We start from the raw sequence: 18,281 nt of genomic DNA, 5'->3' as shown, positions 1-18,281 counted from the left end.
ATTCAAGAACTGCAAAGAGGCTACAGCGCTTAAAAAAGCACACCCAGCAACTCCTGCAACCTGGAGGTGAGTGGAATGGCAGGCACATCAACTGGACCAGGGTAAATACAGAACACAGACAAATGTATATAAAGGCATTTATTATTTAGCAAGAAATAATTTAGTTTATTATATTATTTAGTTTATTCTTTAGCAAGAAAAATGAACCTTCCCACACACTGCCAGAGCTTAAACGTTCACAATATTAAAGCAGAATAGACATTTGTCACCTCTGAAAGTGGGACCTCAACCTCATGAGGTTAAGGCATTCCTCTTATAGTTTCAAAAACGACATAAGTCTTTATGACATCTGAATTTTAGGCATTATGATTGGACAATTCTTATTTTTGATTTCATATAAAGCCTTCTTTCATGATCTCACCTTTGCCCATGCCCCCTGGAGTCTTGCTGAGGGTCCAAAACTAGTCAACTTCTCTCTTTTTATGTCTTAGCATGTCTGTTAAGACCCCAATTTTGGTCACTCAGAATATTTTTTTTCCATATCCTGTCTCCATGTCTTCTCTAAGGCCACAGCTTTTAGTCATGCCTCATCCTGAACCCAATTTTTTGATAGCCTTTGCAGTTTTGATACTGGACAGTTTCTCAGTTCTTCCTGAACTTCTGTGATGCTATAGATAGCAGCTCTTAACAATTTCAGTAATCCTTCATTGCCGCTTTATGTCCTATACACCTAGTTCCAGATTGCTCATCCCAACACCTGGCCTACAGTGTCTGACTTTTGGAAAATGTCACTATTTCTTCCTCTTTCCTCCTAATTCCCCTGAATTTATTTGCAACTCAGCCTTTTCCCCATACAGATGTGTGGGGTATAAATATTAAACAACAACAACAACAACAAGCATTTTAACACTGTAAGCATGTTAAGGCAACCTTATAATAGTCAGACAAGCTGACTATTAGTTTAGGTCAATTAATAGCATCATTGATTATATTTTGCCTCTCTTGATAACATTTCTCCATGTGTAAGGAACGTAATATTTTTCTTGACCTAAGAGCCACTATATGCTATGCTCAAACAAATGTGCATTTGGCAAAATATGCTGCAGACCTCCTACAAAATCCTTAATCCTAAAAACCTAGACCCTAGGCATGGCCTAATCAGTGGCGTAGCGTGGGGGGTGCAGGGGGGGCCGGCCGCACCGGGCGCAACATCTGGGAGTTAGGGTTGGGGGCGCTAATCCACGGGTTAGGGGGCGCAAATTACTTGCCTTGCCCCGGGTGCTGACAACCCACGCTACGCCACTGGGCCTAATACAAGAAAAAGCAACCATGGAGTAGGCCTCCAGAACCACAGAGACAATGGGGAGTTGCCCATTATTGTCTTCTGGCTCAGGAGTTTGGTGTGAAAAGGCTTACCTAGCAAATGAGCTGGGATAGGGCCCCTGAGGTTGATGTGACCCTCACCATACTTCTTGTAGAGAGCCCTGCGCACATAAGCATGCAGATTGAGGTACAATGGTTGAAGCTCTTCCCAGATTTTCTCCAGAACATCTTCCAAATCCGGTGTTTCATACAGGGATCTCCAGAAAGCACCGTTGTCAGAATGACCTGCACATGAACATGAGAACATAGAAGCCCTTCTTCATCTTCTCCAGTTGTGTCCCCAGGGCTGGTGTTACTGCCTGCGGTGGAGCACCAGGTGACACCCTCCCCAAAAGCCAAGGCAGACCTAGTTATTTGGGCATCTGAGGCAGAACATCTTAACAGCCCTTCTCCCCTGCCTGACAGTGAAAATACAACCATAATAGCTTGCTACTCTTCCACCATGAAACAAAAAAATCTGCTTGTCTAAGGCAGCTGTTTCATGCTGCTTGATGGTAGGTTTGGCCAGGTGCCCCAAACCGCAATGTTGCAAGCCCATAGCAGGGAATATCCTTTCTAAGTTCCTCATTTAAAGTATTAAAAGGCTCCAGCTCCCCCTTCCTAAGTCTGACATTCTGCCATGGGAACAGAGTACGTAAACTTTGTGGACATCTGCATCTATCTGCCTTGCTCTTGAGTGCTCTGTAGTTTAAACAACAACAACGAAGCAAAAAGGTGCATGCCTTTGCTTTGGTGGTTAGACCAGTGGACTTTGCTGGAAAGCTTCAGTTACTGATGGCAAGGTAGGCTTTCCACTGAAGGACACTTTCTGCTATTATTCTTATTAGTCACTTTTTTTTGCCATAGGCAACTCAGAGCAACTTACAAAGAAAAGACCACAATGCTTCCAGTCTGCATTGACTTTTGAGGCTCACCTCAAACAGTTTGGGTTCCGCATTCGTAAGAGTCATCCTCTGCCCTTACAACCCACTGTTCCCTTTGTTGGAGCAGTCAGCATTGCAAAACATGCTTACCGTTCAATATGGCAGCCGTATTGCTCAGCTCAACATATTTCTGGTACATGGTTCGGATTTTCTTCCCTGATACATCCCGCCAGCCTTTCCAGGCATTGAGGAGCTCGTTGTAGTCTCTTGAGTGAGCCATGATGTCCGTGAGTTCTAAACAAAGAGCCAAGACAAGCAAGAATTAGGTAGGAGACTATGCACCATACGTGCTGTAATGTGTATATCTCTCTCCTTTGGCCTGAATTTGCTCCCTCTGCACTGTGCAGCAGGGGTGGACTTTGGTAACACTCTGATAATATGGCGCTCTGAGTGAGGCCAAAATTCAGTGGCCCTGATGGATTTTCTCACTTATGGGTCTTCTCAGTTTTGCGCCCCCTTGGCCTGCACTGCCCTAAATCCAACACTGTGTGCAGGCTCACCTATTGTTCTCTCCAAACAAACACGGTACACTTCTTTAACTGTGGAGCCACATCCCTCTACCTCCCTTCATATCCTTTCTCAAAGTCCACCTGCGCCACAGAGATTTTCCTTCCTACATACAGTAAAGTTTTTCATAGCCTGTTCTACTCAGTGCTATTTTTCTAGAAAAAGAGGTGTTGGAGTTCACCATGAATGAATGCCTCACTTGTTCTCTTATGATGGCAATGGCGCCCACCTGAGAGGTGCCGGAACTGAATTCCAGTGAGTTCCGGCTGAAAAAAAGGCCCTGGTTCTACTCTTCATCAAGCCATGTCCCCCTCTCTTTTATTTCTGTTCAACTCATCACATGCAGGCTGCTCTCATGAACTTAATGTCCCTCATATAGTTTAATAGCAGGAACAAGGCTGTTTCGCCCCACTACTTCTCATCCTTTGCTAAAATCCACAGGACTTGAATGAAGCTCACGGTTGAGATATTCAAGACAGACCACACAATATATAATAAAACAATGGAATTTGCTTCCTTAAAAATGTGGTGATGACCACCAACCTGGTTAGTTTTAAAAGGGGATTAGACAAAACCATGGAGGATAAAACTACCAATGGCTACTTGTCACGATTTCTATCATAGAACTGTGCAATGCAGGAATCTCAACTAAAGCATCAATGACAGATGGCCATCCAACCTCTGCTGAAAAACCTCCAGTGAAGGGGAGTCCATCACCTTTCAAAAGAGTCTGCTCCAGTGATGTATCAGAGGCAATGTGCCTTGGAATACTATGTTATGTACTGAGCTAAATCCTAGAATAATAGGACCCAGAATGCAGCAGTCTGATTGGTCAACAGGAGCCACCCAACCCAGCTCCAGGTAGAAGTGACTCAGTGACCTGATTGGCTGCAGGAGCAGCCAATCAGGCTCCTGGATTAAGTGAATCAGCAACCAGATTGGCCTGCAGGAGCAGTCAATCAGGCTTCTGGAGGAGGTGAATCCACAACCTGACTGGCCTACAGGAGCAGCCCGGAATTAGCCAGTCACGCAAGGCCCATTGTGTAAATAATGTATATATAGCTAGACGTTTTGGGGAAAGTTTCATTCATTGCTGCTATGAGCTGAATAAAGAGCATGAAATTCACACTCGACTCTGAGTATATTTCATACTAGTTACCCGGAATCAGGAAGTGAGGAGTGCTGTTGTGGTCATGTCCTCCTTGTGGGTTTCTCATAGGCACCTAGTTGGCCACCGTGGGAACAGGATGCTAGGCTAGACGGACCCTGAATCTGATCCAGCATGGTTCCTCTTGCATCCTTATGACTTCTTAGTAGGGATTGACTTCTACGTCAAAACATTATGGGGCTATCAAAACTACTCAGAAGTTGCAACATACTTCCCCCCAGATATGTGGAGGTTGGTTGTTGATTACACGATGGTGTGGGAAAGCCACTCAGTGCATACTCAAAAGCACCTTCTTCTTATTTTTCCACAAAAACTACCGGTAAGTCCTGATACAAAGCCATTTCCGACCTGGGAGGAGAGGGGGTTGCGGGCTAACCCCTCCCACACACGCGGGGGCTGGCCTTTTGCCCCCGCGTGAACAGGGAATCCCCAGGCGTGTCTTTGACCCTGCCCGCCAATCAGCGGGCCGGGGAGGCAGGGCCTAGCCTATTTAAGGCCAGGCACGCCCGGGGACCGCCCTCTTTCCCCTTTCCAGCTGAGCGGTTTTCCCATCCCACCCACCCTTTAGGTTTAGCTAGCTATGACCTTGCTATGGACTTTGGTTGGTCGCCGCAAGGGGCCTGGTAGGAATTTTTCCAATTTGGCGCACTTCTAGCCTTTTGGTTTTTTCGCCTACCTCGTAGCAAACGTCACAACTTCCGCGGTATTGGCGGTTAGGCATTGGCTGGGGTTAATTGTTATGCAAATGAATGGGGGGAAGGAAGCGCCATCACCTTCCCCCAATGAAAAGGGTAGTCCGGTAGAGGACTCCGGGGGGCGTTGCCTTGTCCGAAACCTAGGGAGGTAAGGGCCTCCGGCACGCCCCCGAGCGGTGACACCCGTGGGATCCTAGTTGGCGTACTTCAACAGGACTCCCATGGCTTGTGGATAACCCTTCTCGGTCTCCATGCCGGGTAGTCGATAGGAGCCAATGCCTAAGGCCAATACCTTTCAATTCTGTAATCAATAAAGTTGTGGCCTTTTTATGCCCATTAACCTTAAATAATGTGTCCAGTGTCTTCATTTCACATGGGGGAGGGGACTTGCCACGCAATTTGCCCAGCACTACTTCTCAGGCTGACAAAGTTATCTTGTCCGGTATGTTTTCATGGCCGCTAGGAAATGTGGTGGGAAATGGTTCCTATGGCTGAAAAAGCCACCTCTATTGGTCTGTCTCCCTCCCAACTGTATTACCTGGGTTATGAAGGTGCCCAAAAGATGCTAAAGCAAAGATTATGGAATAATGCACACAGTGACTTGCAATCACGATCACGTGCAGTCTGTAGTCCGCTAGCAGTAGGAGTTCAATATGTGCATGTCTTTAAGTTAACATCTTACATTAAAAACCTGACAGTACCAAACTACCGAAGGCTTTTCACCAAAGCCAGACTAAATGTCTTTCCTTCTGCAGTGTTGGATGGCAGGTTGAGAGGAGTTCCCTACCAGGACAGACTTTGCTCGTGTGCTCAAGACATCGATTCCATAAAACATGTTTTGTTGCATTGTGCAAAATATGAGCAAGCCAGGGCTGAACTGATATTACCCTTGCTGGTACCTATCCCGGGAAAATCAGAGGCTCACTATGTCAGGTTCCTACTGGAAGACTGCACAAATGTTAGAACATTAGCGGTGGCAAAGTTTTTATAGGTGGTTGCAAGATCAAATGAGCCCTATATTCTGAACAAAATGCTTGTTTAACCTGGAGGTAGGCTGTATGAATTGTGTATTGTTTTGTAATGATTTGTTGGGTCTCTGGACCGTAATAAAGATCGATGATGATGATTCCTATCAGCCAGGAGATGTATAAATGACTTACCAGGATCCAGGGACTTGCAACTTGTGTTTCCAGTGCAGGCTTTGGCTACGCTGTAAATTGTCTCCATGTCTGAGAGGAGCTGATTATACTGAAAGAAGAAAAAGGATTCATTTGCTTAGGAGGTAAAATATGGGCTCGTCTCCTCGCCATCATTTGCCTGACAACGAGATCCAAGGACTATTGGCGGAAACTGTATTATTATATGCATTTGAATTGAACAGAAATATTTTATTGTTATGGCTTGATCAGGCATCTGCTTCCTGCTTTCATTTGCCAGACAAATAATTGTGTCAACATGCTGGATGAGCCCTGCTATGCTGAATTTGTGCAAGCAATGAAACACAAGTGTGCTCATATTCTGGTGCCCTGTGCTTGCCTGCCTCTCAGAATGCTCTTTATTTATGTCTCCAGCTTAATTTTCAGCACATTCAATTCCAAGGATCTAGGGCCTCATTACAGAACTGTCCCTTGGGGACTTAACTACACATTATTTATTTATTCCAGGTTTTCAAGTTCTGTTTTCAACAAGTCCCCAAACAGCCTGCAATTAAAAAAACAACAACCATAAATTTCTTATCATCATTAAGAAAATACATGAACAGCACCCAAGTCAGGATAATAACATCACTCCCTCCACCTTAAACCTCTACCAGATGGAAACCCCCAACAGCTTCCCTGAAAGCGAAGAACAGGGCAATTCTGTAGGTCTCCATGGAGACAGGAAGCTCCATAACTGATCTGCTATGTCCTGGGCCCAATACATTTTGGCACCTGGTGTGAACCACAAGATGGCTGGCACCCCTATCTCCCCGCCAGGGAAGAAGGGGTGAGTGAAGATCTACATCAGGAACAAGGATGGAATGAAGGTTTTAAAGCAGAGGTTGAGCGGTCATCTGTCGAGCTGAGATTCCTGCATTGCGGGGGGTTGGACCAGATGATCCATGGGGCCCCTTCCAACTCTGCAATTCTACAACTCTATGGTTTGCTCTCACCTCCCTCAGCTGTGCGTCAGGTAGGGCTGCCCTCTCTATGTCACTCAGTTTCTTCAGGATACGTTTTATAGTGGGGTCTTGGAAATCAGTGGGGTCAAACATCCGAGCCCGAAGGCCATACTGCAGGGTGTGGTTTGACATTTCCATGTTCTTTTGCAACTGCAAGGCACATATGGGAGAGAGAGGGAGGGGCATTAGCCAGCACACTTGTATCACAGAGGGGAAAAGGACAAGCTCATTCTCTAACTCCAGCACTCCCACAACTGTCTAGTTGCCTCTATTAACAACAACAATTTATTATTTGTACACCGCCCATCTGGCTGGGCTTCCCCAGTCACTCTGGGCGGCTTCCAACAAAGATTAAAAATACATTAAAATGTCACACATTAAAAACTTCCCTGAACAGGGCTGCCTTCAGATGTCTTCTAAATGTCAGGTGGTTGTTTATGTCTTTAACATCTGATGGGAGGGTGTTCCACAGGGCGGGCGCCGCTACTGAAAAGGTCCTCTGCCTGGTTCCCTTTAGCTTTGCTTCTCGCAGTGAGAGAAGCACAAGAAGGCCCTTGGCATTGGACCTCAGTGTTGGGGTAGAACAATGGAGGTGGAGATGCTCCTTCTGGTATACTGGGCCGAGGCCATTTAGGGCTTTCAAGGTCAGCACCAGCACTTTGAATTGTGCTCAGAAACGTACTGGGAGCCAATGTAGGTCTTTCAGGACCGGTGTTATACAGTCTCTGTGGCTGCCTCCAGTCACCAGTCTAGCTGCCGCATTCTGGATTATTGATGATGATAAAATTTATTTCCCACCCTTCCTCGTGAAGGAACCCAAGGCAGCATTCCCTTGGGCTCAGGGCAAACAACAACACTAACCTCACAATTTAGGGTTTCACAGATCTGTCAGTTTCTGTTTATTTCTCTATATTTCCACATCCGTTTCTGATGTTTTATTTTTTATTAGAAAAGAAGTCCTCATGAAAACTCATCAGCATTTTTGTTCAAATTTATCCTGTTATAAACAGGATAAATTGTATGCAATTTCCCCTAACACATACATGTCTTTCAAAGCCATTTCACTAATTTATATGCATCTTCATTCGCACATAATGCATATTACTTAGCTGCAGAACTCTCTTGCAAAATTCGGAGGTGGCTGCATTTCGAAAGGTGGCTGTGTTTCGGTTCACACATTATTTCAGAAAGCGTGAATTAATAATATATAATAATAATAATAGTAAGGTAAAGGTAAAGGTACCCCTGCCCATACGGGCCAGTCTTCACAGACTCTGGGGTTGTGCGCCCATCTCACTTAAGAGGCCAGGGGCCAGCGCTGTCCGGAGACACTTCCGGGTCACGTGGCCAGCGTGACATCGCTGCTCTGGCGAGCCAGAGCCGCACACGGAAACACCGTTTACCTTCCCGCTAGTAAGCGGTCCCTATTTATCTATTTGCACCCGGGGGTGCTTTCGAACTGCTAGGTTGGCAGGCGCTGGGACCGAGCAACGGGAGCGCACCCCGCCGCGGGGATTCGAACCGCCGACCTTTCGATCGGCAAGCCCTAGGCGCTGAGGCTTTTACCCACAGCGCCACCCGCGTCCCATAATAATAGTAATAATAATAATAATAATAATAATTTATTAATTATACCCCGCCCATCTAGCTGAGTTTCCCCAGCCACTCTGGGCGGCTTCCAATCGAGTGTTAAAAACAATACAGCATCAAACATTAAAAACTTCCCTAAACAGGGATGTCTTTTAAAGAGAAGATAGCTTCTTATTTCTTTCACATTTGAAGGGAGGGCGTTCCACAGGGCGGGTGCCACTACCAAGAAGGCCCTCTGTCTGGTTCCCTGTAACCTCACGTCTTGCAATGAGGGAACCGCCAGAAGGCCCTTGGCGCTGGATCTCAGTGTCCGGGCTGAACGATGGGGGTGGAGACGCTCCTTCAGGTATACAGGACATTGGGTAGCTTCCCCTTTAAATGTGAATTGAACTGAGTTCCCCAACACCACCACCACCGACCCTACCACACTCTGCTGGTTTTCCTACCATCATCTGTCTGTTGGGCTCCGTGATGTTGGTGTTGTATGTCCAAGAAGCCTCTGTGTAAGAATTCCATACCACTTCGGCTGTGCTGTTGTAGTCCGCCAAGAATGTTTTAGCCTCGTTTTCATCAGTTATTTTATCTGGAAAAGGTTAAAGGGTGGGGAGGGAGAAACAAAAAGCTGGAAAAAGTAGGGAAATTAACTCACCTCCCTGTCTTTCTTTTAGTCTAGCATGTTAACTCCCAGTACCTCATTTCTAAAGAGACAAGTCCCAGGTTCCTGCAGAAATTTTACATTCTCTGATGGAATCAGAACTCCTTTCCCTACCTATGATGTGCAATTATTGGCTGTGGTTACTAATGGATGAAGACAAGACATTCTGAACATGCTCAGGGGACCTATCCTTCTCAATATTATAGTTCGAACTTCTAGGACAAAACCCTATCACTTAAAACACACTCCAGGACTGAGACCTGGTAACTTTGCAGACCCACCTGAGGCATTTTCATTCCCTGGCGTTCCCGTCCCCTTAAAGAGAAATGTTAGGAGAAGCCAGCAGGTGAGTGGTAGGTAAGTACTAGCTGAGCATCTACCTTTGCTCATTGGGAAGTTAAAATGAGCACACAGATGGAGATGCCCACATTCTAGAATCCGCTGCTCAGCCAATTCACCAGGTAGCAACTCATCCCACCTTCCAATTCATCTGTTACATCAGGAGCATGGAACTCCATTGGTTGGAGAGCCATCTCACGATGCTGACAAGAGTTGCACTCCTCATCAGCAGAGAGAAATAACAGCTGGCCTCCCACTACTTTGATAAGGGCTGCACTCCCCCTTATCAGTAGACGTACCACCCGGTCTTGACGAAGGGGGTCGATACCCCTTAACAGCAAAAGTCAAGTCAGCAGTTCGCTAGCCAAATCTCAGCCTCAAAAAGGCTGCTGCCTGGCTCCTGCCTTACCAAGTGCCAGCCCAGAGGCAAAACAGCACGTGCTTTAAGGATCAATACTTGTGGTTTATCAATGCTAGAAGGAAAGTACAGCCTGCTATCTCCCTATTCCTGGTCTCCCTAAAAGCCATCCTGCAGTGAGGTCAGTTGTTCACCAGGGCTCTCACAGTCCTCCTCCTCCCCCATAGACAAACAAGACAAAAACCACTCCGTATTTCAGTTGCATCAGCCATTTCTTCCCAGTCAGATGTCCTGTGTTGTCCCCCTGTTTATGTAAGAGATTGCCACTTCCATTCCTATGTTCCGCTGCAAAATATAAAACAAGCTGAGTGCCCCCTTGTGGATTATAATTGCCTTGGTCCAATGGCAAAGCCAAGCAATGAGGTGGTCATCTAGTACCACCTTTTTTCTTTGGACACCTGCTACCATTATGCCCAAGCACCAGGGTCATAGTGAAACCACCCTCCTGCAGGCCTCCCCCCCCCCCCCGTGACTTTGTGCCTTGGAAACTTTTGTTCAGTTTCTGTTAATTGATTCTCATGAAAACTTACAGATTCTGGCTTCACACAATTAACTCAAGGCAGTGTCAATTTACTCTTGGCAGAAAGCCAAGGTCTGCTTGACCTAGAAACTACTTACTCTGATTGGTTAACGACCAGCACTCAACTCTGTTATCTAGGAATGCTAGCACAGTTTGTGTTAGGTGTGTTAGGAGTAGGAGTGCTGTGTATGGTTAAGAGAGAGAGAGAGAGAGAGAGAGAGAGAGAGAGAGAGAAAGAGAAAGGATTTATTTTACTTTGTTTTGTATGCAGAGACTCTGCTGGTTTCTTTTTCCTTTTAATAAATCCTGTAAATAGTTATTCTGAGTCTAGCTGACTAGTCATTTCCACCTCAACTAGCTTCTTCGCTGTGCAGGAAAACTCTTCTACGTTTGGGCTAAAGCCATTAGAGCTATGCCTGACACTTCAAAGTTCCATGAGGTTATGGGTATTGTGCTGCCAGCCTGAGTTGTGGTGGTGTCAGCATCAACGGTGTTGGTTCCAGTAGTTCTGGAAGTTGTTGTTCCTGTTGGTGCAGCAGATGGACACTGGCTGGTTCCTGACTGTTGTGAGCTGGTGACGCAGTGGACACAAGGACAACAGCTGCAGCCTGTGAGTGCTGGGTGCTGTGGTTCCTGTTTTCTCTCTCGGTGGTCGTGAGTAGCTGGTTCCAGGTTCCAGGGTCATTGCTCTCAAGATGGCCTCACAACCAGTTCAGATGGCTTTTGAGCGTCTGAATGACTCCAATTACTTGCTGTGGTCGGAATGCATGCAGGCAGTGCTGCAGAGGGATCGGCTCTGGCAAGTGGTGAGTAAGTTTCCTGAGAAGCCTGATGATGAAGACCTCGATAAAGACCAAAGAGCAAGGGCCACAATTGTTTTGGGGCTGGAAGATTCCCAGTTGCCGTATGTGAGGGGAATCAAGACAGCTAGAGGTGTGTGGCAAGCACTTAAATAACTTCATGTGCGTGAGACAGCGGTTTCCAAGCTGTTCATTCGCAAGGCATTGTACAAGGCAATGTTACAGCCTGGGGTTACAATGCAGGAACACCTACACAGTTTACAGTTAAAGTTTGCTGCGCTACAGGAAAGAGACTGTGCGTTAGACCAGCAGGAGAAGGTGGCTATTATTTTGAGTTCTCTCCCGGAAAGCTGGGATAATTTAGTTTTGTCTCTAGAAGGCATACAGGAGCATTATTTATCAGTCAGTTATGTTACTGGGCGTTTGATTGAAGAATGGCAGAAGAGGCAAGAAAGGTCGTTTGCTGCAGAGGCTTCTACAGGCGGGCGGTTTGGAAGGAGTTCTCATGCCGTGCCAGAGGTGAAGCAAAAGCAGCGTACCAGTGAGGAGTCAGCGTTTGCTGTTAGGCATTGTTTCCGATGTGGGTCTTCAGCGCATCTAAAGCGACAATGTCCGGAGTTGGTCAAGTCTCAGTGGCCGGTGCAAGAGCAGAGACGAGATCAGCAGCAGCAGCAGCGTAAAAAGAAATTCTTCAAACCAAAACAGTCGGCTCAGCTGGTGACCGCCGAGGTCAAGATTGCTGATGAGAAACAAGCTGTCTGGGTGGTCGATTCGGGAGCGTCTCGGCACATTGTAAATTCAGATGAATTGTTTATTTCCAAGAACTCAGCACAGCGCAGCCAGGTGGCCCTAGCAGACGGAAATACTTCCGAAGTGATTTCGGGGGGTGCAGTTTTTGTTCCTTGTTTTCGTGAATGCCTGCAAAATGTACTTTGTGTGCCTTCATTAAGGAGCAATCTGATGTCTGTAGATTGTTTGCTAAAAGCTGGGTTTAAAGTGTATTTTGAAGGAGACAGTTGCATTATTAAGAAGGCTGGTGAGATTTTAGGCACTGCTAAGTCAGAGGGAGGCTTGTTTTGGCTTAAAGCAGGATCTCAAGTTGCAGCAGTAGTCAGTAAATCTCAGCCTGCAGTGAATAACAAAGCTATACATGACAACTGTGTGCACTTATTGCATAGGAAAATGAGGCATGCTGGCTGGAAAAGTGTACTAAAAATGTCTGAATTGGCTGATGGGGGTAATTTAAAGAGTTGTAACAAGTACCTTGATTGTAATGTTTGTAAAAAGGTTAAAACCCAAAGAGTCTCTTACCCCAGAAGTGACAGAGTTAGTGAGTCATCGCTACAGCTGGTTCACATGGACGTAATTGGTCCATTTGCTGTAAGCAGGGGTGGATCGCGTTTTTCATTAACAATTGTGGATGACGCCACGCGTTACTCTTGGGTTTTCCCCATGAAGAATAAGGGTGACGTGTTCACTAAGTTTAAAGGCTGGGTGGCATCCGTGGAAAGATTTCTGTCCATTAAACTCAGAAGGATTCAGACGGACAGAGGTGGCGAATTTATGTCAAATGCTTTTAGAGATTGGTTACAAAAGCGTGGCATTGGGCATAGAAAAACGAACGCTTTTTCCCAAGAGGAGAATGGCGTTGCAGAGTGAAAACACAGATCTTTACAAAATATGATGTTTGCCATGCTTGATGATGCTGATTTGCCCATGTCTTATTGGGGGGAGAGCATGCTCACCGTTTGTTATCTCCAAAATAGGCTCTTTCATCAAACAATAGGTACAACTCCGTACTTTAAATTGTTTCAGAAATAACCCAAAATTGACCATTTGCATGTGTTTGGATCAAAAGCCTGGTTATTAATTCCAAAACAAATGAGAAAGAAGGGAGATCCTAAGACCAAACAGTTAGTGTTTGTGGGTTACCAGGAGCTGGGAAAAGGTTTCCGCTTTGCTGAAGGGACAAATGCCATTGCGATCTCCAGGAATGCCAATTTTTGTGAACATAGTGGCTGGGAGAGACTACATGCCAATACTGAGGTTTGGTTTGAACCTTCCCAGGAGCTTCATGACTCTGAAGGTAAACATAGAGAATCAGAGTCTGAGGGGGAGGAAAGTTCAGATAAGAGCTCTCAAGAAAGTGGAATTAGCCAGAGACCAGTTGCTAAGCAACAAAAGAGAGGTCGTAGTTCTGAGGAGGAAAGTGGGTCAGAAGAAAAATTTTCTCCCAGAAGATCTAAAAGACAAAACAAAGGAGTGCCTCCGGTGCGTTTTTCTCCAGATACTGCAAATGTGTTTAGTGTAATTGCAGAGCCCAAGAGTTTTCAGGAGGTGTTAAAGTTACCAAAAGAGGAGACAGAGCTCTGGAAACAGGCAATGGAAGAAGAGATGTCCTCTCTGAATGAGCACAGGGTCTTTAAACCAGTAGCAGCGCCTGAGGGGGCAAAGACTGTAGGCTGTAGGTGGGTGTACAAACTTAAACCTCGGGTGACAGGAAAGTACAAATACAAAGCTCGTTTAGTGGCTCAAGGATACTCTCAGAGGTCTGGAAAAGATTATGACGAGACTTTTTCCCCTACTGCTAAGGGGGACAGTGTAAGGCTGATTCTAACGCTTGGAGCAAAGAGAAAACTCCTGTTTAACCATTTTGATATCCAGACTGCATATTTACATGCATCAATATCAGAAGACCTGTATCTAGCCGAACCGCCTGGTTATGAGACAGGTTCCAATAGAGTGTTGAAATTAAACAAAGCTCTATATGGTCTCAAACAGGCGGCAAGATCTTGGAACAAATGTTTCCATGAGGCCTTAGTGTCATTTGGTTTCAAGCAGCGTACAGTTGACAATTGTGTTTATGTATGTGGTACAGGCAGTGATCAAGAGTTATGTCTGATTTGTGTAGATGATGTATTGTATGCTTGCAAAACAGATAAACAAACTAAAAGGTTTGCCAAGCAATTGTCCAGTAAGTTCAAAATGAAGGACTTAGGCCCGGTTAGGACATATCTAGGGTTGGAAGTGTGCTGGGCCCAAGATGGCAGCTGCCTAATTAAGAAGAAGAAGAAAAGTTTGGATTTGATATCCCGCCTTTCACTCCCCATCAGGAGTCTCAAAGCGGCTAACATTCTCCTTTCCCTTCCTCCCCCACAACAAACACTCTGTGAGGTGAGTAGGGCTGAGAGACTTCAAAGAAGTGTCACTGGCCCAAGGTCACCCAGCAGCTGCATGCGGAGGAGCGGAGACTCGAACCCGATTCCCCAGATTACAAGACTACCGCTCTTAACCACTACACCACACTGGCTCTCAATTAATAATTAGTCAGCAGAACAAAGTTAAACAACTACTGACTACATACAGGATGCAGGATTGCAAAGGGGCAGTGGTGCCTATGGATCCAGGTTTCATAAAAACACTTCATATAGATGAGAGTCCTGAATTTGAACATCCTGATATATATCATTCTGTAATTGGAAGTTTATTGTATCTAGCACAATGGTCCAGACCTGATATTAGCTACGCAGTAGGCATATTGAGTAGATTGGTCTCAAAACCCACACTAAATGCCTGGAAAGGGGTAAAACAAGTTCTGAGATACCTCAAACAGACAATTGGCTATATGTTACAATTAAATTTTTCAGAGGATGAAATGTTGAGTTGCTTCTGTGATAGTGACTGGGGAAATTTGCCAGATAGAAAATCTGTCACAGGACTAGTCATAATGGTCAGTGGAGCTTTAATCAGCAAGACGTTGTAAGTGTGTCATCAACGGAATCCGAGTACGCCGCATTGAGTGAATTGTGCAACGAGGTGATTTATTTCAAGCATTTGTTAGCAGATTTAAATGTAAATTGTGGAGAACCAGTACGAGTTTACATTGATAATCAAGCTTGTATAACCTTAAGTAAAACAGAGGGTTTCAAATCATGTTCCAAACATATCTCTGTAAAATACCAAAATGTACGTTGCTGTGTACAAGACAATATAATCACATGTACTTATGTATCAAGTGAAGAAAATGTAGCAGATGTATTAACTAAACCATTGGCAAAGATAAAAAACAAGCAAATGTGCAAGGGTTTAGGTTTGCTGGAAAAATAATCTCCTACATAGGTGTTATTTGATGTTAATTGTCCAGCAGAATCTGTGAGGGGGTTTCAGTTTCTGTTAATTGATTCTCATGAAAACTTACAGATTCTGGCTTCACACAATTAACTCAAGGCAGTGATAATTTACTCTTGGCAGAAAGCCAAGGTCTGCTTGACCTAGAAACTACTTACTCCGATTGGTTAACGACCAGCACTCAACTCTGTTATCTAGGAATGCTAGCACAGTTTGTGTTAGGTGTGTTAGGAGTAGGAGTGCTGTGTCTGGTTAAGAGAGAGAGAGAGAGAGAGAGAGAGAGAGAGAGAGAGAGAGAGAGAGAGAGAGAAAGGATTTATTTTACTTTGTTTTGTATGCAGAGACTCTGCTGGTTTCTTTTTCCTTTTAATAAAACCTGTAAATAGTTATTCTGAGTCTAGCTGACTAGTCATTTCCACCTCAACTAGCTTCTTCGCTGTGCAGGAAAACTCTTCTACGTTTGGGCTAAAGCCATTAGAGCTATGCCTGACGCTTCAAAGTTCCATGAACTTTACCAAGCCCTTCTGGGTAGCCCTCTGGGACAGGGGGACGCCACTCAAAGTCCGGCCAGCCCAGCGTTTCATTGGTTCGCTTATTCTGTTCTTCTAGCCACTGAGTCACGGGACTGAAATACTCCAGCAGTGCTGACGCATCCATCTTATTTGTGCCAGTGAGTTGTTGGAGAATATTCTGCCAGGGCTGGGAAGAGCCAACCCTTAGCGCCTCGCTGCAGCGAAGAAAACAAAGAGAGGAATGGGTAGTGATGTAGAAGCAGCTACCGTACACATGTTGATAGCCACTGTGGAAGACCTACAAGACCAGGCGACTCCAGTCTCCGCCTGCTGTGGACTTCTCCACCACACAAGGGATTTGAGGAGACCTTGCAGTTTGGGTTTATTTTCTTTCCACATCTTCTGAAGCAGCCAGCAACCAGGCAGGGCAAACTGAAGCCAGTGCCAGCATCTTTGGGCAGCTGCCAGTGCCCCAACACCCCCTCTTTTTTATTGTATTTTAAAAGTGTGAGTTTTTGTGTTTGTTTTGCCTGGTGCCCTGGATGGCTGGGTCCCATTAGCATTTAAATTTCCCACTACGCTCCCAGAAGAAGCATGACTGGGACATTTTGGGAAAATAAAATGGCAGGTCCTAGCCACCCAGTGTTGCTTGGAGCATCACCACTGCCAGGTAAGCTGGCCAGGGTCTGCTTTGCCCAGGCCCTCCCCACATGGTGACCAGCCATGAATAGTTGAACTTTTATGTCCTGCAGACTTTTGCAACTCCTTGCTCTGCAAGCACTTCAATTCCTGCTGCTCTTTGCTTGCAAGGTGCTTTGCATTATATGGTCAGTGAGAGTGGTAGGGGTGAGTTCAGCCCTTGGAACTCATGGAATCTGCTTCCCTAGCTGCCTAGGTGGCCACCCCACAAGCATGATAGGTGTGGGAGGTACCCTTCCACTGAAGAGCGTTGGTGATGCTATTCTTAAGGTCTCTCTCCAACACTGCATGCTTGTACAGTCACCTTTCCCAGGGTATTTGAACATCTGGTTCCCGCTAATGGGTAAGTGCCCAGTGGCATTCAAGCTATGCCAAGATTACGCCAGGGGATCACTTCTGCAACCTGAGTTTGGTCACACCTGTGTGATCGCAGTCCTCAGGTCTGCATGTCACAGCCTCCTTGCTTTTTCCAACACAGCTGGACCCCTTCTTGCTACATCAGGGTGCCAGGAAGGGGGAAATGCCCCCAAGCAGAGAATTGTTAGCCTAGGTCTTCCCACCCCCTTCTAACGCCGTTTAGGTAGGAGACCACGCCTTGCTGTTTCCCCATCTCTCCCTGCTGTCACCTGAGCTTCTGTCCGGCTTCTTTGGATTGATAGATGTCACAGGTATGAAGATTGCCAGTGTGGTTGGCAGCTTGGCAGAGCGCCTTGTGGAACTGGAACTGCAGGATGAAACTGACAAAGTACCTGCCCCAGACAAAACAAAAATCCATATACTTCTGGTACCCATCAGTTCTTCAGTAGGACACCCACCCCCACCACCCAAATACTACTACTACTACTACTAATATCACAGCAAATTCTGTCATACTGAACAAGAGTCAATTTTTGAAGGCATAACGTTAAAAAATAAGAAGCACGGAAGGATCTGCCAGTTTGGTTCTTAGTTTTTCATTTTTCAATTTTCTGCAGCAAATTGGTGATTTTTTTTTAAAGTTCTCTTGTAGGATTATCAACGTTTTAGGGCAAATTTCTCCTAAATATGCACAATTCCACGAGCAATTCCAACTAATATAAGCAGTTCTGCAAACAAAGTTTGCACCACAAAATTCAGATAAGTGTAAATTTCAAAGGAAGACCTTGCTTAGTTTCTGATATTGTTTCAGAAAGTATGAATTTGATAGCCACCTTTAAATGTGGACAACTTCATACAATTTCTTGCCCAGCCTTAAAAAGAATATGCTAGTCAAGAACTCTCTGCAAGTTCTGCATTTCTAAAGCAGCTGAGCGAGTAGTCGTCTTTGGATCTACAAATGTTATTGGACTCCAACTCCCATGATCCTCAGCTGCGGGTCATTCTGTCTTGGGGGAAGCAGAAGCCCAACAGGAACTGGAGGGTCAAAGGCTCCTCGTTCCTATACTAAAGAGTATGGAGTTCAGAATTGATTTGGGGGGACCTAACTCCATGTAGCCTTCCTCTGCCACTAGGGTGTGTCATTTTAGGGGGTGAAACTTAATTTCTGCAAATTTCTTCAGTGTGGAGTCTTGAAAATATGTTTTTGGGTGTGAGGAATTCAAATCTGCTATTTATTTTTTGTGATTGAGCAACATTTAGCTTGGTATGTCTAGGTTTGATGGAAAAGCACATCAACTGCTTTTGGAAAACCAAAGAGTTTCAATTTTACCTTCTGAAAATGTCAGATAATGATTACTACTAATAATAATATAACTGCAAGTACTTTGCAAAATTTTAATGCTCTCCATGCAATTTTACACACGTT

The 18,281-nt window shown here is 45.3% G+C and overlaps 1 protein-coding gene across 1 annotated transcript in view; it reads right to left on the bottom strand.

The window, feature by feature from the left end:
- The window catches only part of ACE (angiotensin I converting enzyme), a 69,493-nt gene that overhangs the window by 11,072 nt on the left and 40,140 nt on the right, over positions 1–18,281 (bottom strand). The window contains exons 11-17 of the mRNA XM_083709052.1: positions 17,125–17,247; positions 15,803–16,014; positions 8,874–9,010; positions 6,829–6,987; positions 5,837–5,924; positions 2,397–2,540; positions 1,417–1,608 (exon numbers count right to left, since the gene is read on the bottom strand). Of these exons, the coding sequence (XP_083565178.1) occupies positions 1,417–1,608; positions 2,397–2,540; positions 5,837–5,924; positions 6,829–6,987; positions 8,874–9,010; positions 15,803–16,014; positions 17,125–17,247 (1,055 nt within the window). The remainder of the gene's footprint in view (positions 1–1,416; positions 1,609–2,396; positions 2,541–5,836; positions 5,925–6,828; positions 6,988–8,873; positions 9,011–15,802; positions 16,015–17,124; positions 17,248–18,281) is intronic.

The sequence above is a fragment of the Podarcis gaigeae genome, assembly GCF_964106915.1.
Source record: "Podarcis gaigeae genome assembly, chromosome: 13".
Classification (NCBI taxonomy): domain Eukaryota; kingdom Metazoa; phylum Chordata; class Lepidosauria; order Squamata; family Lacertidae; genus Podarcis; species Podarcis gaigeae.
The sequence above is the reverse complement of the archived record's forward strand: the minus strand, read 5'-3'. Positions and strand labels throughout refer to the sequence as shown.